Source organism: Erinaceus europaeus, chromosome 14 (genome assembly GCF_950295315.1).
Source record: "Erinaceus europaeus chromosome 14, mEriEur2.1, whole genome shotgun sequence".
Taxonomy (NCBI): Eukaryota; Metazoa; Chordata; class Mammalia; order Eulipotyphla; family Erinaceidae; genus Erinaceus; species Erinaceus europaeus.
The window spans coordinates 95,201,957-95,218,553 of record NC_080175.1 but is presented as its reverse complement, the minus strand read 5'-3'; the positions used below and the strand labels follow the sequence as shown (position 1 = coordinate 95,218,553).

The 16,597-nt window shown below is 40.0% G+C and overlaps 1 protein-coding gene across 14 annotated transcripts in view; it reads left to right on the top strand.

Moving 5' to 3' along the window:
- Nucleotides 1–10,313: 10,313 nt before the first annotated feature.
- ROBO2 (roundabout guidance receptor 2) overlaps nucleotides 10,314–16,597 on the top strand; it is a 1,295,155-nt gene continuing 1,288,871 nt past the window's right edge. For 6 of the 14 annotated variants that reach the window (XM_060172139.1, XM_060172137.1, XM_060172131.1 and 3 more), the window contains exon 1: nucleotides 10,314–10,861. In XM_060172139.1, the coding sequence (XP_060028122.1) occupies nucleotides 10,732–10,861 (130 nt within the window). In that variant the 5' untranslated portion in view covers nucleotides 10,314–10,731. The remainder of the gene's footprint in view (nucleotides 10,862–16,597) is intronic. The other 8 variants (XM_060172127.1, XM_060172125.1, XM_060172124.1 and 5 more) reach the window with 5 other exon arrangements.

Genomic DNA, 16,597 nt, shown 5'->3' with positions numbered 1-16,597 from the left:
GCATGTGTCACTATACTTATTGTTGGTCTGCTTCTAAGACCCCTTGTGTTTCATTGGTTTAATCCCCCCTGCTTAACACTGTATTCTATTAACATAACCACTGTTAACTAATCACTACCCTGCCTGCAGGGCATTGGTTTAATCCCCACTGGTTCATGATGTCTTTTTGTTCCACCCCCTCTCATAGTACACCCTGATTTCCACCAGTCTTTTTTTGCTCCACCCTCTCTACGTCACATCCTGTTTCCACCCTACTTGGCGAGTGTTTATATAAGGACAGGATTGTGATTAAAGATAGTTTAGTTTGGCTTAGACTGTGCTGTGTTCCGCATGAATAAAGAGATACTGTATACCACTCAGCAATGAGTCCCTGGTCGTCTGTCTCCCGCCTGGCACTTATCTTTGGAAAGAACATGTATATAAACCATATAGTACCATAACTTGTGAAAAAGCTAAAGACTGTTTCACATATTTAGCTTATTGAATGGCATGCACTTACAGTAGTCTAAAATAGGACCTAGCCAATAAAGCTTTATTTTTGCAGATGGAAAACACAATCAAGACAAATACCGTTTGCTTTAGCACTTCAATGAAACATTTTTGGCCTGTACTTTTCCTTGTGTCATTAAAATAAAATACTGAAGCATTAGAGGGTAAGGACAATGTAATTGTTGACAACTATTTACATATGTAAATATGTGTATGCATATAGTAATGAACTCATCTGTGGTCTTTTAAGAGTTATCAAGCCAACACTATGGTAATTTACAACTCTCTCCTTGATTAAATCCTAGGTGAAATTTTATTTTGGTGGCTTATTAATAGTACAGACAATATATATTAATAAAGTGTACGGATGATGATCATTGCTAGGTTGATGAGAGACAAAGCAAACAGTGGATCAGACAAGCATATTTGCTCTGATTAATTTCTCTGGTACTCTGAGTATTGAAGACATTGGAAAGTTTCTGGCAAGAATAATTTTTATGATAAACACTGTCATCCAGGAAAACCAGTATGTCTGTGTCTTGATGTAAGGTATTGAGGAAGGTAAGTGATTTGTTATAAATGAATTATCATAGGAGTAATGGAAACCTGCTGTGAAGCATAGGACTGTAAAAAGAGTATTTTACACTTGCAGTGTCAAAGAATGCCCTAGTAACACATATGTATTCTATGCTTGTCTAGAGACCATCTGTCAAGAGCAGCATTTTTTTTGTCTTGACTATGGCTAAAAGAATCACCATCTTGTGGTCAGACATACTAAAGAGACATTAAAGCTTTTCAGCTTTGACACTCTCAGTATTTTGGGATTAGTTCCTTTTTTATGGGTACTGGAGTTGCATTATAGGAAGTTTGGTAGTCGTTCTGGTCTCTAGTCAGCACATAGACCACCATCCCAACCTCACTCTCCACTTAGCCATCAAAAGAATGTCTGTAGGCATTGCCAAGAGTTCCCAGAGGTAAGAGCATCCCTGATCATGAATCATTTAGTTATCTGATGATCGAACTCACAGAATTTTCAGAAATGAATTGGCTTCATTTAAAATTCGACCTAATGACATGACTATAAGCTACGAGGTTAAAAAAAAATATTGACATAAACATGAGTGGATTCTTCTCAAGTGTTACTGTACAGTTATGAATAATTACAGAGTTAGACTGTAGGAGCCATTTAGGTTGTGAATCTATAAGCAGATGCTTTCTCTTTTACAGTTCCCCCCCTATTTTATTTGACAGGACAGAGAAATTGAGAGAGGAGGTTTGACAGAGAGGGAAACAGAAAGACAGACACCTGCACACCTGCTTCACTCCTCATGAAGTATCACTCCTTCAGGTGGGTTCGAACCCAGGTCCTTCTGCATGGTGATACATGTGCTTAACCGGGTGTACCACTGCTCAGCCCATCCTTAATAATTTTAATAATTGAAAACATAGAACTGTACCTTTTTTTTTTTTAGATAAATACAGAAAGTCAGTGAGTGTTAGAGGGTAAAACAGACCACAGCACTAAAGCTTCCTTCAGGGCAGTGGGTGCTGGGCTCTAGCCTGGGTTGCTCTCATGGCAAAACAGTGTACCTTCCAACTGAACTATGTCAGCAACCTAAGCAGAGCTCTTGTTACAGAATTACGGTGTGATTTCAGACATTGGTGACATTATAACTTTGTGAAGAAGGTAAATAAGTGATACGATGATTTTTAGTATGCATAATGAGCAAGCTTCCAGGTAATGACAGTAGAATAGAATAAATAACATTTGGTCTCAGAATGTAAGCGCTTAAATATTTAAAACTTCCTTCATGGTGATGTCAGCATTGCCTCCTTCAAAGAAGAGAGCTTAAACACTGGGTCAGCATTTCATTTCTCTGCTGTCTGTAGCGTCACCATTTCTTACACACATGCATACAGCCATATGGCAGGTAGATTGCTGTATTACTTTTACAATATCTATCATTGTGCCTCATTTGGAATATATGATTATTAACTGTCTACTGAATGAATAAATGCTGTTACTAAATTTTATAATTTACATCAAATCAATTTCTTTTTTCCTATTTACTCCCACTAAAGTAGAATTCAATTCACAAATATAACTCACTGGGAGTACTGCTATCTTCCTACATTTCTATTATTTTCAATTTCACTCTCCAGCATCCCACAGCCACAGTGTTTAACTCATTTTACAAGGTGTAATTTCCTTGATTCAAGCACATTATTGATTCCATATTACCCAGGGAAACATCTAAACCTTTGGCAGTTAGCATATTAGAAACTTTAATCCAATCCCTGTCTACCAGTGCAACCTCTTTGCCTGCCTCTCAGCCATATGTTCAGATTCTCCACCTCCACTGACTTTCTGGCAGTTCCTGGAAGGAGACAGCCTTTTTTGTATCTCTGGAACCATGCCTATGCTATCCTCTCAGCCCAGACTATCTTCTGCCTCTCTCCTGACTCAACCTGCTCTTAAAACACACACTCACCATAGAATGTTTAGCCTTCTTCTTCGTCTCTGTCCTAAAGGTCTGACCTGAACACCCTTGTCCTTTCATTGCACTATGTTTAAAGAACATGCCTGTCCATGGTGCTCTGTCTCTGCAGTCTCCCTAAAAATTTCACGGCACTTCCCTTAAAACACGTTCTAGCTTTCTCTGTCAGTGTTCATGAACCAGGTCTTGCTGGGATGGTGTCTTTCCTTGTGTTTTCCTGTGAGAACATGTGGGTGGTGAGACAGTGTATTCTAGTTGGCTTTCCCAGTGTGAATTCTCTGCTACGTTCTCAGTTCTGCACCTCTCTGTAGCTCCAGTAACCATGGGGCAATTTCATGTCATGAATACGTTAGAAGACCTTCCATTTCTTCACATTTCTGATTCACATTTCTGATTCCTGCATACCCGTCTGTCCACAAGACTCTGGAAAACAGAAGCAGAATTGCAAGCACTAAGGTCACATAGGGTACACATTTGTACTACTCTATCTTTTACTATTATTATCCTGTGGTATGGAACAGGTAAGCATCTAGAAAGTATGAAAATTTAAGAGCTTGCCCTGTAATATTGCAATGAAGGTGAAACAATGAAATATGTACAACTCACACTGATATGAAAGTGTCATCATCATTGCTGTACCTTTAAAATCTATCTGTTTCTTTACTTCGGATAGAGATAGAAGTTGAGACAGGAAAAGGAGATATGGAGAGAGAAATAGAAGACACCACCGCTTCACCAGTCACTCCTCACCCCCTTGGGTAGGAACCTGGGGCTTGAGCCTGGGTTCTTGTGCACTGTAATGTGAACACTTAAGCAGGTACACAGCCACCTGGCCTCCACTGCTTTTCATGTAAAGTTTTTTATTAATAAAGCTAACTCAGAATGGTTAAGAGTATATAGAGAGGTTTGGAAGGTCTCTAGCTTGACAGGAAATAAGACATGGCATACAGTGCTATAGCCCTGGGGTGTGTGTCTCTGTAATATAGTGTCTCTACTGTCTCTGTCTCTCATTACTTAAAATGAGACTATTAGCCTGGGAACAGTTAAATCACACATGTGCAAAGTCCTGGTGACTTACACACACACACACACACACACACACACACACACACACCACAGAGAGAACATAGAGAATAAATTTATAGAAAATGTAAGAGAATGATTTGCAAAGGCTTGATGACACTTTAAGATTTGAGTTCACAACAGCTCTATGACATGCAAATGAAAACCACACTGATGTTCCCACTTCCCGCAGTGTGTGCAGAATGACCTGCGTCAACAAAACAGGACACACTAAGTGTTGGGGAGGGTGTAAAGAAAGGCGAACTCTGGTACAGTGTGGCTGGAATAGAAACTGGTGCAGTCATTACAGAAGACAGATTAATTCTTTAAAAAAGCATGGAAGTGCCTTAATTTCCATCAATACCACTCTTGGATATTGACACAGAATACATAAAGCAACGGTTTGAAGGGGCCTCCATTTCCATAGTTAGAATATTAACACTAGTCAAAGAGAACCAAACTAAATGCCCAGTGACAGAAGACTAGATAAAGAGGTTGCAGGATGGGGCCTGGGGGGTGGCAAACCTGGTTGAGCGCACACGTTACAGGGCACAAGGACCAGGGTTGAGCTGTCAGTCCCCACCTGCAGGGTCCCCACCTGCAGGGTCCCCACCTGCAGCTTTGAAAGTGGTGAGGCAGGGCTGCGGGTGTCTCTCTTTCTCTCTCCCTCTCTATCTCCTCCTACCCTCTCTATTTCTGGCTGTCTCTATCCAATAAAATGAGGATAGTAATAATGAAAAAGAAGTTATAGGACATGTATTCAATGGAGTATTACTTGGCAATTAAAAAGATTATAGTATATCCTTCAGTATAAAATAGAAGGAAAGGGAGGTGCATATCTTTAGTGAAGTGAGGAAGTGAAAAATAGCCACTGAATGGTCTCCTTTATATGTAGAGTATAGAGAAACAGACTTGCATGAAAAAAGAACCAAACTGTCCACCAAAAGACCTTGGGAGGACTATGATGGTTCTCTTTGGGGGATGGGCCTAGAACTTTGGTGGTAGAAGTTGTATACAACTACACACATATTACCTGGTTGTGAATCAGTACTAAAGGGCTTTAAAGACTATTTTATGCATTTATTGATTAGATAGCAACAGAGAGAAACCGAGCTGGAAGGTGAAGACAGAAAGGGAAGGAGACACCCGCAGCACTGCTTCATTGCCTGTGAAGCTTTCACCTCGTGGTGAAGGTGAGGAGTGGGGGCTTTAACCCTAGCTCTTACCTGTGGCAACATTCATGGCAACCAGGCATGCTCCTACACGGCCACAACAAAGAAAAAAATATGAAAGGGAAGGAATTGATCAAAGGGAAAAACAAAAACCAACAAGTAAGCAAAAACCAAACCAACACAGTGACATCAGTATTCTTTGATTCAATTCTTTTTTAAAATATTGATTTATTTATTTATTCGCTTTTGTTGCCCTTGTTGATCTATTGTTGTAGTTATTGTTGTTATTGGTGTCATTGTTGTTGGATAGGACAGAAAGAAATGGAAAGAGAGGAAGACAGACACCTGCAGACCTGCTTCACCACCTGTGAAGTGACTCCCCTGCAGGTGGGGAGCCGGGGGCTCGAAGCGACATCCTTACGCCGGTCCTTGTGTTTTGCACCACGTGCACCCGACTCCCAATTCTTTTTTTTCTACTTCTTTTTCTTTACTTTCTTTCTTTTCTCTTTCTTTCTCCCTCCCTTTCATTCTTTCTTTCCTTTTTTGTAGTCAATAGCCAAAGCTGTACCTCTCTCAGCTGACTTTTCCAAACACACACACGCACACACGCACGCACACACACACACGCACACACGCACACACACACACACACGCAGACACACACACACGCACACACACGCACACATGCAGACACACACGGGAAGAACCTGCCTGAACAAAGTTTTCTCCACTGTTGGGGGCCATATTTTAATCCGCCTGTAAAGCTTTGCAATTCCTGGCAGAGTATTGTGATAGCCCCATTTCCCTTCCTTTTTTCTCCCTTATTTCTTTAATTGAGGTAATGTTGATTTGCAAGACCATATATGTTTTAAGGGTACAATTTCAGGCTTTTTCAGAAATGTGTCCTACCAGACCTTGGTCACTACCAGTGTGTGTATGACTATTAGCCCTGCAGAATATATTATTAGCATCTCTTCACCATTTCAGCCCTCACTTCTCCCACACTCTGATAATGAGTTGCCTCAATTTCTTTCTTTTATCTCCTGTTTTATTCTCTCTCTCTTTTTCTCTTTATTTATTTATTTTCCCTTTTGCTGCCCTTGTTTTATGGTTGTTGTAGTTATTATTATTGATGTCGTCCTTGTTGGATAGGACAGAGAGAAATGGAGAGAGGAGGGGAAGACAGAGAGAGGGAGAGAAAGACAGACACCTGCAGACCTGCTTCACCGCCTGTGAAGCGACTCCCCTGCAGGTGGAGAACCGGGGGCTTGAACCCGCATCTTTATGCCAGTCCTTGCTCCTTGCGCCACATGCGCTTAACCCGCTGCACTACCACCTGATTCCCACTGTCTTTTTTTGCCCAGAGTTATCAATAGGGCTCGGTGCCAGCCTACAAATCCACTGCTCCTGTGGCCATTTCTTTTTTCGATTTTTTTTTTTTTTTAATAGGAGAGAGAGAAACTGAGATAGAAGTGGAAGACAGGGAGAGAGAGAAAAAACAGACAACTGCAGACCTGCTTCACTGATTGTGAAGTGACTCCCCTGCTGGTGGGGAGCCAGGGGCTCGAACCTGGGATCCTTGTGCCGGTCCTCACTCTGTGCTCCTTGACTCCTTGCCACCAAGCAGCCTCCTGTTTTTTTCTCTTCCTTTCTTTCCTTCTTTCTGGGATACAAGCAAAAGGGAAGAAAGAGAGAGTAAAGGAGACCACAGGACTGAGTTCCCTTTGATGTGGTGGAGACTTGACCCAGCACGGGACAGAGCAGCAGGATAAAGTCAGCTATTTCGCTAGCCTGTAGTCAGCTATTTCGCTAGCCTGTAGTCAGCTATTTATTTCGCTAGCCTGTTGACTCCTTTGCTTTTTTTTTTTTCCTTTAGATTTTTTTTTATTATTTAAGAAAGGAGACATTAACAAAACCATAGAATAAGAGGGGTACAATTCTGCACAATTCCCATAACCTGATCTCCATATCCCACCCCCTCCCCCTGATAGCTTTCCCATTCTCTATCCCTCTGGGAGCATGGACCCAGGGTCATTGTGGGATGCAGAAGGTAGAAGGTCTGGCTTCTGTAATTGCTTCCCCGCTGAACATGGGTGTTGACTGGTCGGTCCATACTCCCAGTCTGCCTCTCTCTTTCCCTAGTGGGGCTGGGCTCTGAGGAACCAGAGCTCCAGGACACATTGGTGGGGTCCTCTGTCCAGGGAAGTCTGGTCGGCATCTTGAACCTGGTGGCTGAAAAGAGAGTTAACATACAAAGCCAAACAAATTGTTGAACAATCATGGACCTAAAGACTGGTATAGTGCAGATCAAGTGTTGGGGGGTACTCACCGCAAGCTATTGTGTACTTCTGCTTTCAGGTACATATTTTCCCCCTAGTTTATGGGCATGGGTGAACCTATGCTCTATCTCAGGGGACCTGGACTATATCTTTTTTTAAAATATTTTATTTATTTACTAATGAGAAAGATAGGAGGAGAGAGAGAAAGAACCAGATAACATTCTGGTACTTGTGCTGCTGGGGATTGAACTCGGGACCTCATGCTTGAGAATCCAATGCTTTATCCATTGCACTACCTCCCAGACCATGGACTATATCTTTAATTGTGTATTCGATAGAGGCAGCAGAAATCTATAGGGAAGGGGGTGATAGTGGGAGAGAGACAAGAGAAACACTTGCAATGCTGCTTGACCGTTCACCACACTTTCCCCCAGCAGGTGAAGCCCAGGGGCCAGAACCTGGGTCCTCACACATTGTGATGCGTGTGTTCAGTCAGGTGCACCACCACTTGACCCCTGGACTCACTTTCTTTACAGACTAAATTGGGAGTTTCCCCTCCTAATTAATTCCTCCATATCTATTTCTTTATGGACTAAATTGGGATAGTTTCCCCTCCTTATTAATTCCTCCATATCTATTTCCGTTTTACCTTTATCTCTTCTGGCATCTCGACTGATAAAGTAGCACCTGCCATTTCAGTAAATTGAGTTCTAGAGGGGAACTGTCTTCCTTCTTGGAACAATGATGGTTTAGTTCTTCGAAATATAGTTCAATTTCGGAAGCCGGCGGGGAGGGAGGGAGAGAGAGAGAGAGAGAGGCATTTAATAGAAGTTACCAGGAAAGAAACCAACCACGAAAATCTAAACTTGAAAATGCTTTATGGTCCAGTGCAGTGAGTAAAGCACACGTGGGGCAAATTGCAAGGACCACCATAAGGATCCCAGTTTGAGCCCCCGGCTCCCCACCTGCAGGGGAGTCGCTTCACAAGTGGTAAAGCACGTCTGCAGGTGTCTGTCTTTCTCTCCCCCTCTCTGTCTTCCCCTCCTCTCTCCATTTCTCTCTGCCCTATCCAACAATAATGACATCAATAATAACTACAACAATAAAACAACAAGGGCAACAAAAGGGAATAAATAAATAAGTATAAAAAATGCTTTATGGTCAACCTGTTCAACTGTTCCTATCCCTGACTAAAATGGAACTTTTTTTTTCTATCAACTTCATTCTAGTTAGGACCTCTGTTTGTTACTGCTTCGTATCCCAATTAACATCATTTTAGTGTATTTAAGCCCACTTGACATTTTTTCTGTGGCATCTCAGGTCCAACTATCACAAAGAAAAAAGAAATTCACATTATGAAAAGTTATTTTTATTTCAAGAGAAATGCAGCTAGTAGAAAACCGACATACTAAGTTTTATAAGTTTCCTCAGATGTGATGGCTCTCTGTTAGCCGATTTCCTCAGGTGGCCAATTTATTTTTGTCATTTTCTGTTCCTATGTGAGGACACAGGAAGGGGTTATGTAACTACCATAAAGAAATACTGGTGGAGAGAGAGGGAGAGATTTCTGAGTTAGAGATGAGTTTACTATTTTGAAATATACAGAGACATAGCATTTTTTAATTCACTACTTAGAAAATGAACATGACAGAAACTTTTCTCACTTCCCTGCCTTTTCTGCATACAGGATTCTTTATTCTGAAAAGTTGAATACAAGCTGGTCATATTTAAACAAAGGATTAATTTGACGTTTGGCGGCGACTCTTTTTGGTGTGCCTTGCCTCCTTGATGTAAAACTTGTTCAATAACAAATAACTTCATCAACAGATATTTTGTTCTTTTACAAGCACTTCTACCAAAATGACCCGGCAATAAATCCCATTTTGAAAGTGGTAACATCATGCAGTTGACAATTTTCATATTGAACAAGTGATTACATTCAAGTACATATGTGCATAATTCATGCATTGTGGTTCACTGATCAAAAGAATAAGTGGCCATAAGGATAATAGTAAGATGTAGAGAGACTGAAAATATTGCCCAGCATGTTTCCATTGTACTAATTGACTTTGAACAGTATGGTGAAAATGACTTTCATTTAATTTCCCCTCACCCATCTCTTTTTCTAGGGGGTTAAGCATGTACCTGGACATTAATAATCAGTAATATTTCCATAAATATGATGAAAAAGACTGAGAGACTATTAGAGCTTTTTGTATTTCCAAGGTGATGCAAACAAACATCATCAACAACAAAATAAAGGGCTTCCTTGAATGTGTGATTAGCACCGCCGCGATAGTGTCTGTGTTGATATTTCCAAAAGTTTGTTTATAGCATTCATGATAGTCTCCTTTAGGTGACAGAGAAATGCCCAGATAAACTGACTTTCCTCCAGGTGAGAGCAATGACTATTGAGAACTCCTCTGCTGACTTTATTTTGGGAATAAATAGCGTACAGTTATTTTTGTTCCTCTAATAAATACTTTAGACACTTCTATGAATAATTAGTGCAGATGTGATCCCATTTTTATGTCACCAAGGTGAAGGAAAGGAAAAAGAAACTAGATTTTAAGTTCTGAATCTTTCTACATTGCTGGAAACCCCCATCTATACACACAATAGATTAACTATACTCTGTGCATTCTATCTTTGCTCAGCCCTTAATATTCTGAACCAGGGCTGAAGCAGTCGTTATCTGTGACGGTTCCTGGGTGATTTTTTAAGCCCAGCACTACCCACCCAAGTGGCAGTGATACCGGCTTTCACTGAAGCCTTATTACTCTTAAAAGAGCAATTTGGTTGGTTGCACGGCTCTTAGGATCACACAGCAGCCTGAAAGCTGTCAGTACCACTGCTTCTCATCTTTCCCCACACAATCCTGACATCTTTTCTCTTTTATTTTTATTTTTTCCTTGCCGGACACAGGCATTCCTGTTTTTATCACTTTCCATCAAGCTCACCCAGAACGCTAAGGAATATATTCCCACGGAAAGCCAAGTGGAGATGAGAAATTATTTCCTAGCTCCTGGAGAGGAGCAGTGCTAACTGCTTGCTGAGAAGAGCCAGATCTGTGGGAAATGTAGCTTGGCTCAGGGCTACGTCAGGGAGCCGCTGCTTCAGCTGCGAAAGATGGCAAAACAACACCTACCTCAGGTTTTTCAATGATCTCTGCTATTTTAATAACCGGGAGGAAAGAGGATGTGAGAGAGACTGTGAAATTAACTTGTGGAAATGTTATCATCAGAGAAAGGGGGGAAAATCCCTAGACTTGACCTTCTCTTCATTTTGATGCTTCTCTTCTGGAGACCCACTCTGAGCAAGCTAACTCGGACCCCCTGGAAAGGAAAGCCCTGGAAAGGGGGTGAGTGAGATGCAAGTTACCTGGTTCAAGGGCTGAAGGGAGTTAGAAGGGCTGGTCAGTGGGAACTTGAGCACAGCTGAAGGGAGAGGGATTGTGTCTGTCTGAAATCGGATTTTTATTTCAGGAAAGAGGATCTGTGTGGAAGGTGGTTACAAGAAGAGTTTTTCTCTTTGATTGATAGAAAGCTATGCATGCAGTTTGGGGCTGGGGTGAGTTTCCAAGCATTAGAAGGACTGTTTTCAGCAAGCAGAATCCAGAGCCAGATGCATGCTCTCTCCTACAAAAATCTGTGCCTTTCTCCCCCCGAAGCTGTATTCTCTTAATGGGTTCCTGAATATGCAAGATCCTGGAGTTGTTAGCAGATTTTGTGGGATCAGAGAAAACGATGTCAGAGAAGGGGCATGCTATAAAATGCAGTGTTACCAACACTGATTTTCTGCCTGACTGTTATCAGTGTCGATGTGTTAATAAAGGTAAATCACATTAACTTTATTGGAAAAATCTGCTGAACGAGAACAAGTCTTGGTTATTTTAAGTGCTGTGATCCATATTCTCCTGCTCTCAGAAATCTATGTGAGGTGAGAAAGAATTTTGGCGTCTCAGAGCATGCCTTTTGGTGCACGTCTGTCGGGTGCGCTGTTCCTGAATGTCATTTGTGTATACCAAACACACGTTCTCAGGATACCTGCTCGGTGAATGCTGTGTGTCAAAATGATGCTGCAGGAATATTCTAAGAGAGACTTTCTGGACAGTGTTTCTGTATTTCAGGAAAGTTCCTGCTGGGGGATGTCTGAGAATGTGGCTTTGCAGAAGCATTCCTGTCACCCAATGTTTTTTTACCTCCACTCTGGAAAGGTTGCTAAGTTTCCCTGTCTTTGTCTTACTGTCAGTGTTGTGATGTGAGGGCAAAGAGAAGACTGAACGCTGACAAGAAGTTTTAATAATTTATCCCAGCATCTTAGCAGGCTCTTCTAAATACAGGAACCCCCTTCAGTTTCCTCTTTGTGTTTCTCCTCGTGTTGAATTAAAGCCCTTATACCTCAAGTCTCCCACGTACTGTACTTTGGAGAGAAAAGTTCCAAGGAGCACTTTGCTTAGATGGTGGGTGTGGATGCACCCCTGCAGAGTGGAGATGCAAATGATCTATGGGCATTGTAAAATGTGTCACCACATGACTTTTTTTTTTATTATTGTGTTGTCACTAGATCTCGATCTCTCTCTCTCTCTCTCTCTCTCTCTCTCTCTCTCCAAACTGCAAGCTGTTATTTATGCTGACCTGCATGGCAGCTTTTTGGTGGCTTGTGGCTTGGGATCTAGAGACGCCTGCTATCATGGTATCATTAACTCTAGGGCCGCCGGGCTGTCAGGAGTGTTACCTGTGCTTGCTATATCAACTTTTCAAAGTTGATTGGCACTTCGAGCATATAAAATTATACTTTTGGGGCCAGGCGGTGGTGCACCTGTTTGAGCGCACATGTTACAATGCTCTGAGGACCCAGGTTTGAGTCCCCCCAGTCCCCACCTGCAGGGGGAAAGCTTGGCGAGTGATGAAGCAGGGCTGCAGGTGTCTCTCATTCTCTCTCCCATCTCTACCACCTCCTTCCTTCTCGATTTCTGGCTGTCTCTATAAATAAATAAAAATAATTTAAAAATTTAAAAGAATTTAAAAGTAAATAAAAGTAGACGTTTTAATAATAAACTTTAGCAGTAGACTTTGGAGATCTACTGACCCAGGGAGAAAGTCAGATAGCTGCAACATTTGAGAAATATTGTTAACCAAGTCAGAAAGCTTGCTTTGTAAAGGTTAGCATGCATTCCTAGGCGTTTATTCATTCCATACTACTAGAAATACAGTGGCGCTGGATTTCATTTGTAAATGAGGTCTGAGATGCTTCAGTCTTTGAGCACAGGGCTACTTCCTCTCCTCCCCCAATCTGTAACTAGTTCAGTTAGACTTTTCCCAGTTATGCTGTAGAACGAGAAGTTCAGGAGAAGGAAATCACAGCAGTTTATTTCTTTTATTGTTAAAAGAGTCTTGTGTATTTTAGAAAGGTCAGATGAGTCACTGTGAAGCATTAAATACATTGATGGTTCTTTCAAAGCATTTTCATCTTTGGTGACTCTTCCTGTCACTGTATATGCATTGCATCAACATTTTTTCACAGATTCTGAGTTCCTGCAAAATCGTCTTGATATACTTGTGTGAATGCTGTAAATAGTTGTTTATTCATGAGTGTGGCTATTGGTGTGTTATCTTTTGGTGGATTGTAAAATTCTGTTACTTGTGTCATAGCAGTCTTTTACCATGATTTGAAGATTATTATTTCAGCTAGTAGTCCTTTACCATGTGAAATATCTAGCATAGACATATGTATTTAGAGGGTGGAGTGGGGGGGGGGGTTGAGACTTCTTAATTTAATTTATGGCCAGAGGCAAGGGGACCAGACTTCAAAATATCAAAATGTACAGATTACTCTGTAAAATGTGTTTCCTATTTGTATGGATCCAAGCTTGTCTGCTTTATAGATGATCTTTAACACTGATGCTTTATAGCTCAAAATCCTGGAAAGGGTAATAATAATACCTTCTGAAATGATTTGTCACTTTTTGCTCTCACACTGCTTATGTACATTTGTCTTAATCTGATTGAGCAGCTGTCAAGCTCCATGTGGCAACCTGCCCACACTGACGATTCCCATTGTTGTTGTAGTAACAGGAGTCACCATTCTGAAAGAAGGATTTTTTTTTTAGGGCAGGTTCAGGGAGTGATGGCATCACAGTTCAGTCAGGAGCTGTGGCTGGTCAGAAGTAATAGAAACAGCACAGTGCCAAGCACTTCAAAACTGGTCTCTCTCAGCTGATTTGTTGCATCATTTGGGAAAAAGTGCTGACCATTGTTGGCTACCAAGGGATTTTCAAGTTCATCAATGAACGTGAATCTCAAATATAGGTTAGTAGGCCAGCAAGTTTTCCCTGAGGCATTTGCTTTTGTATTTAATCACAATATATGAGCTCCTTCAGGGCAGGCGGTGTCTCCTCTGATTAGTTCAGAGCATGGCACAAGTGATTATAAGAGTTTGCAGTCTTGAGAAGACAACTAGAAGTCCTACCTACACTGCTGATATCATCTTCACTAGGACTATAGACCTACTTATTAGTTTTTTACATTCAGTTAGTCTCACTGGGAAAAAGAAGAAATGATGTAAACAGATCTGTTCAGGTGAGTTTAACCTTAGAGAAAAGTTCACATTGTGAATGGTCAATATATCTAAAAAGAAAAAAACAATGTTTTTTTTTTCTGCTATTGGAGATAAGGATTTAAGCCAACTTTTAATATTTATGGCAACGGCTGACTATATGTGAAAATTAGAAGCAAATAGGTAGGAAGGGGAATGGAGAAATGCAGGGGGAAATGGCCCAGGCTAGGCCTAAAAGATAAGTCGTGAACGCCACCCCTCCAGCAACATAGACATTGACCTAGGAAGCTAACTGAATTCCAGTGACACAAGTCAGTCTTTGACTAGACCCAGGATCCGATTATTTACACTGGGAAGGTCTGTTGAGTTCATTTCTTCTTGTTAGTTATCTCAAAACAGTTAATGTTAGGGAACAGAGAAACATGTGAGCACACATTCTGTAGATTCTTTTCCTTGCCATAGCAGCGGCTTCACAGAGAGACAGCCAGGAACAGAGAAGTAGAGCTCGGCTCCAAATGCATTGCATGCTATCTTGGTGGCCTAGATTGTAAGTATTTCACAAAATATAAATTATAATTACCCAGGCACCGCCTCACCCATTAAAGGTTAGAATGTATCTGTGTACACTACAGCCTTATATTATGTCAATCTTAGTGTGCTGAAGCACTGACATAGAAGTATTCTGAGGAGAGTCTCAGAGTTGATGTAATGATTTGCATGGTCCCATGTCATATGTTGACACTTATTTGTGTATGCATTAGAATTTGCTAGAATGTTGTTAGTTTTATGCATTAATGGCAATACTATGTGCTTGTATTTCTTTTGTTTTACAATATTGTGTCTTTCCTAGTTCTATAAACTTTTTAAAAAGTTTACCAAGTTTAACACAATCCAAAATCTTATATTCCTTGTCATTGTGTAAGAAAAAAAAAAGTACAAGGGTAATTTGAATATAGGGGATGTAGGTGATGTCAGATAAGCTATCTTGCCAGTCCTGCTTTATTGTGTGTGTGTTTCTATGTCTTGTTTCTTTACCACATTGTAAATCTGATCCATTTTTGTTAAAAGATAATATCATATGTAATTAGCACTCAATAAATATTCGCTGAATGAACAAAGTACATGAAAGCTATTACACTGGTAATAAAATAACATAACTTTAGGTATTCTTTTTTTGACTTTCATTTTTAAATCTTATTTATATATTTAGGGTAATAAATATATAGAATATATATATATATATATTCTCTGTAGAGAGAAGCTGAGGGGGGAAGGGAAGGATATGTATAGATGAGATAGAGATAGAGATAGAGATAAAGATAGAGATAGAGATAGAGATAGAGATAGATATATAGAGAGATTTATAGATCTATTTACCACGTGTGAAGTTTCCCCACTGCAGATGGGAGCCTGGGGCTGAACCTGGGTCCTTCTGAATGATGTGTGTGTCAACCAGGTAGCCTGCACTCATGCTAGCTGTACTAACTGCATATTTCTTACAAGTGACTATAAGCTGTAACTTATCTTTCTAGTGCTAGAAAAAACATTTTGTCCCTATAAATTGACTACATCATTTAAATTTAAGTTTTAGTTTTAGAAAAAAATATGAATGTATTTATAGCATTATAAAATTCAGGAAATTCTGGCAGATTCATGAAGGAAGTAGTGCATAAGGAGAAAAACAAGCAATGTTGTTGTTCAAAAGTAACTTAGAATGTGAGGTTGTGAATTTGGGAACTGAGCTGTGTGAATATTCATGTGCGTGTAGAGTGTTCTTTGTACTGTGTATAATCACCGCTCTGTTTTTCATTTGTTTAAATTATTTAATATCCATCTGTATGCAATAAATAGATTTAATACCTTCTCTTTCTTCCAACTAGAGTCAGTTCTTAAACTAAGCCTGAATTGAGTAAGTTTTTTCTCTTTCAATGTATTCAAAAGACTCTGAGAGTAATTTTTAGGTACAGAAATTAAGGAACATGCTTAACAAGTATATTACTATGCTATAAAATATGTTATACAATGTAACCATGCTCTCTAGTGTTATTAGAAAAATAATATCTGATAAAATTGGCAAACTGTGTGAAGTATATTAATTAGAAAAATTGGATTGTTAGAGTAATAAAGTTTTTAGTCTTAGATATCATAACCTGGGTTTATGTTATTTACAGTCAGTTTTTATCTAACTTTCATTTAAACGCACTATTTAATTTTTAGCCTCAATTTCTATTTTAATCATCTAATTATCAATATAAATTACTCGTTCACTCTGTAATTAAAACACTCTGAGATTTGTTGTAAAATGTGTTTTTATTTGATGGCAAATGGTGAGGAAAACTGCAGTTTTGAATGTTATTTATGTTAAAATATGAGCCAGTGACTCTAAGTTTTATTTACAAATAGAGTATATACACTTATCACTAACAGGGAAATCATTGGTTATAAAGTCCAGTGCTAGTCTATTTTCCATACTACAGTCTAAATATATGTATACCCTTTATAAATTCCGATTATATATATAAATATGATCTTGAATGAC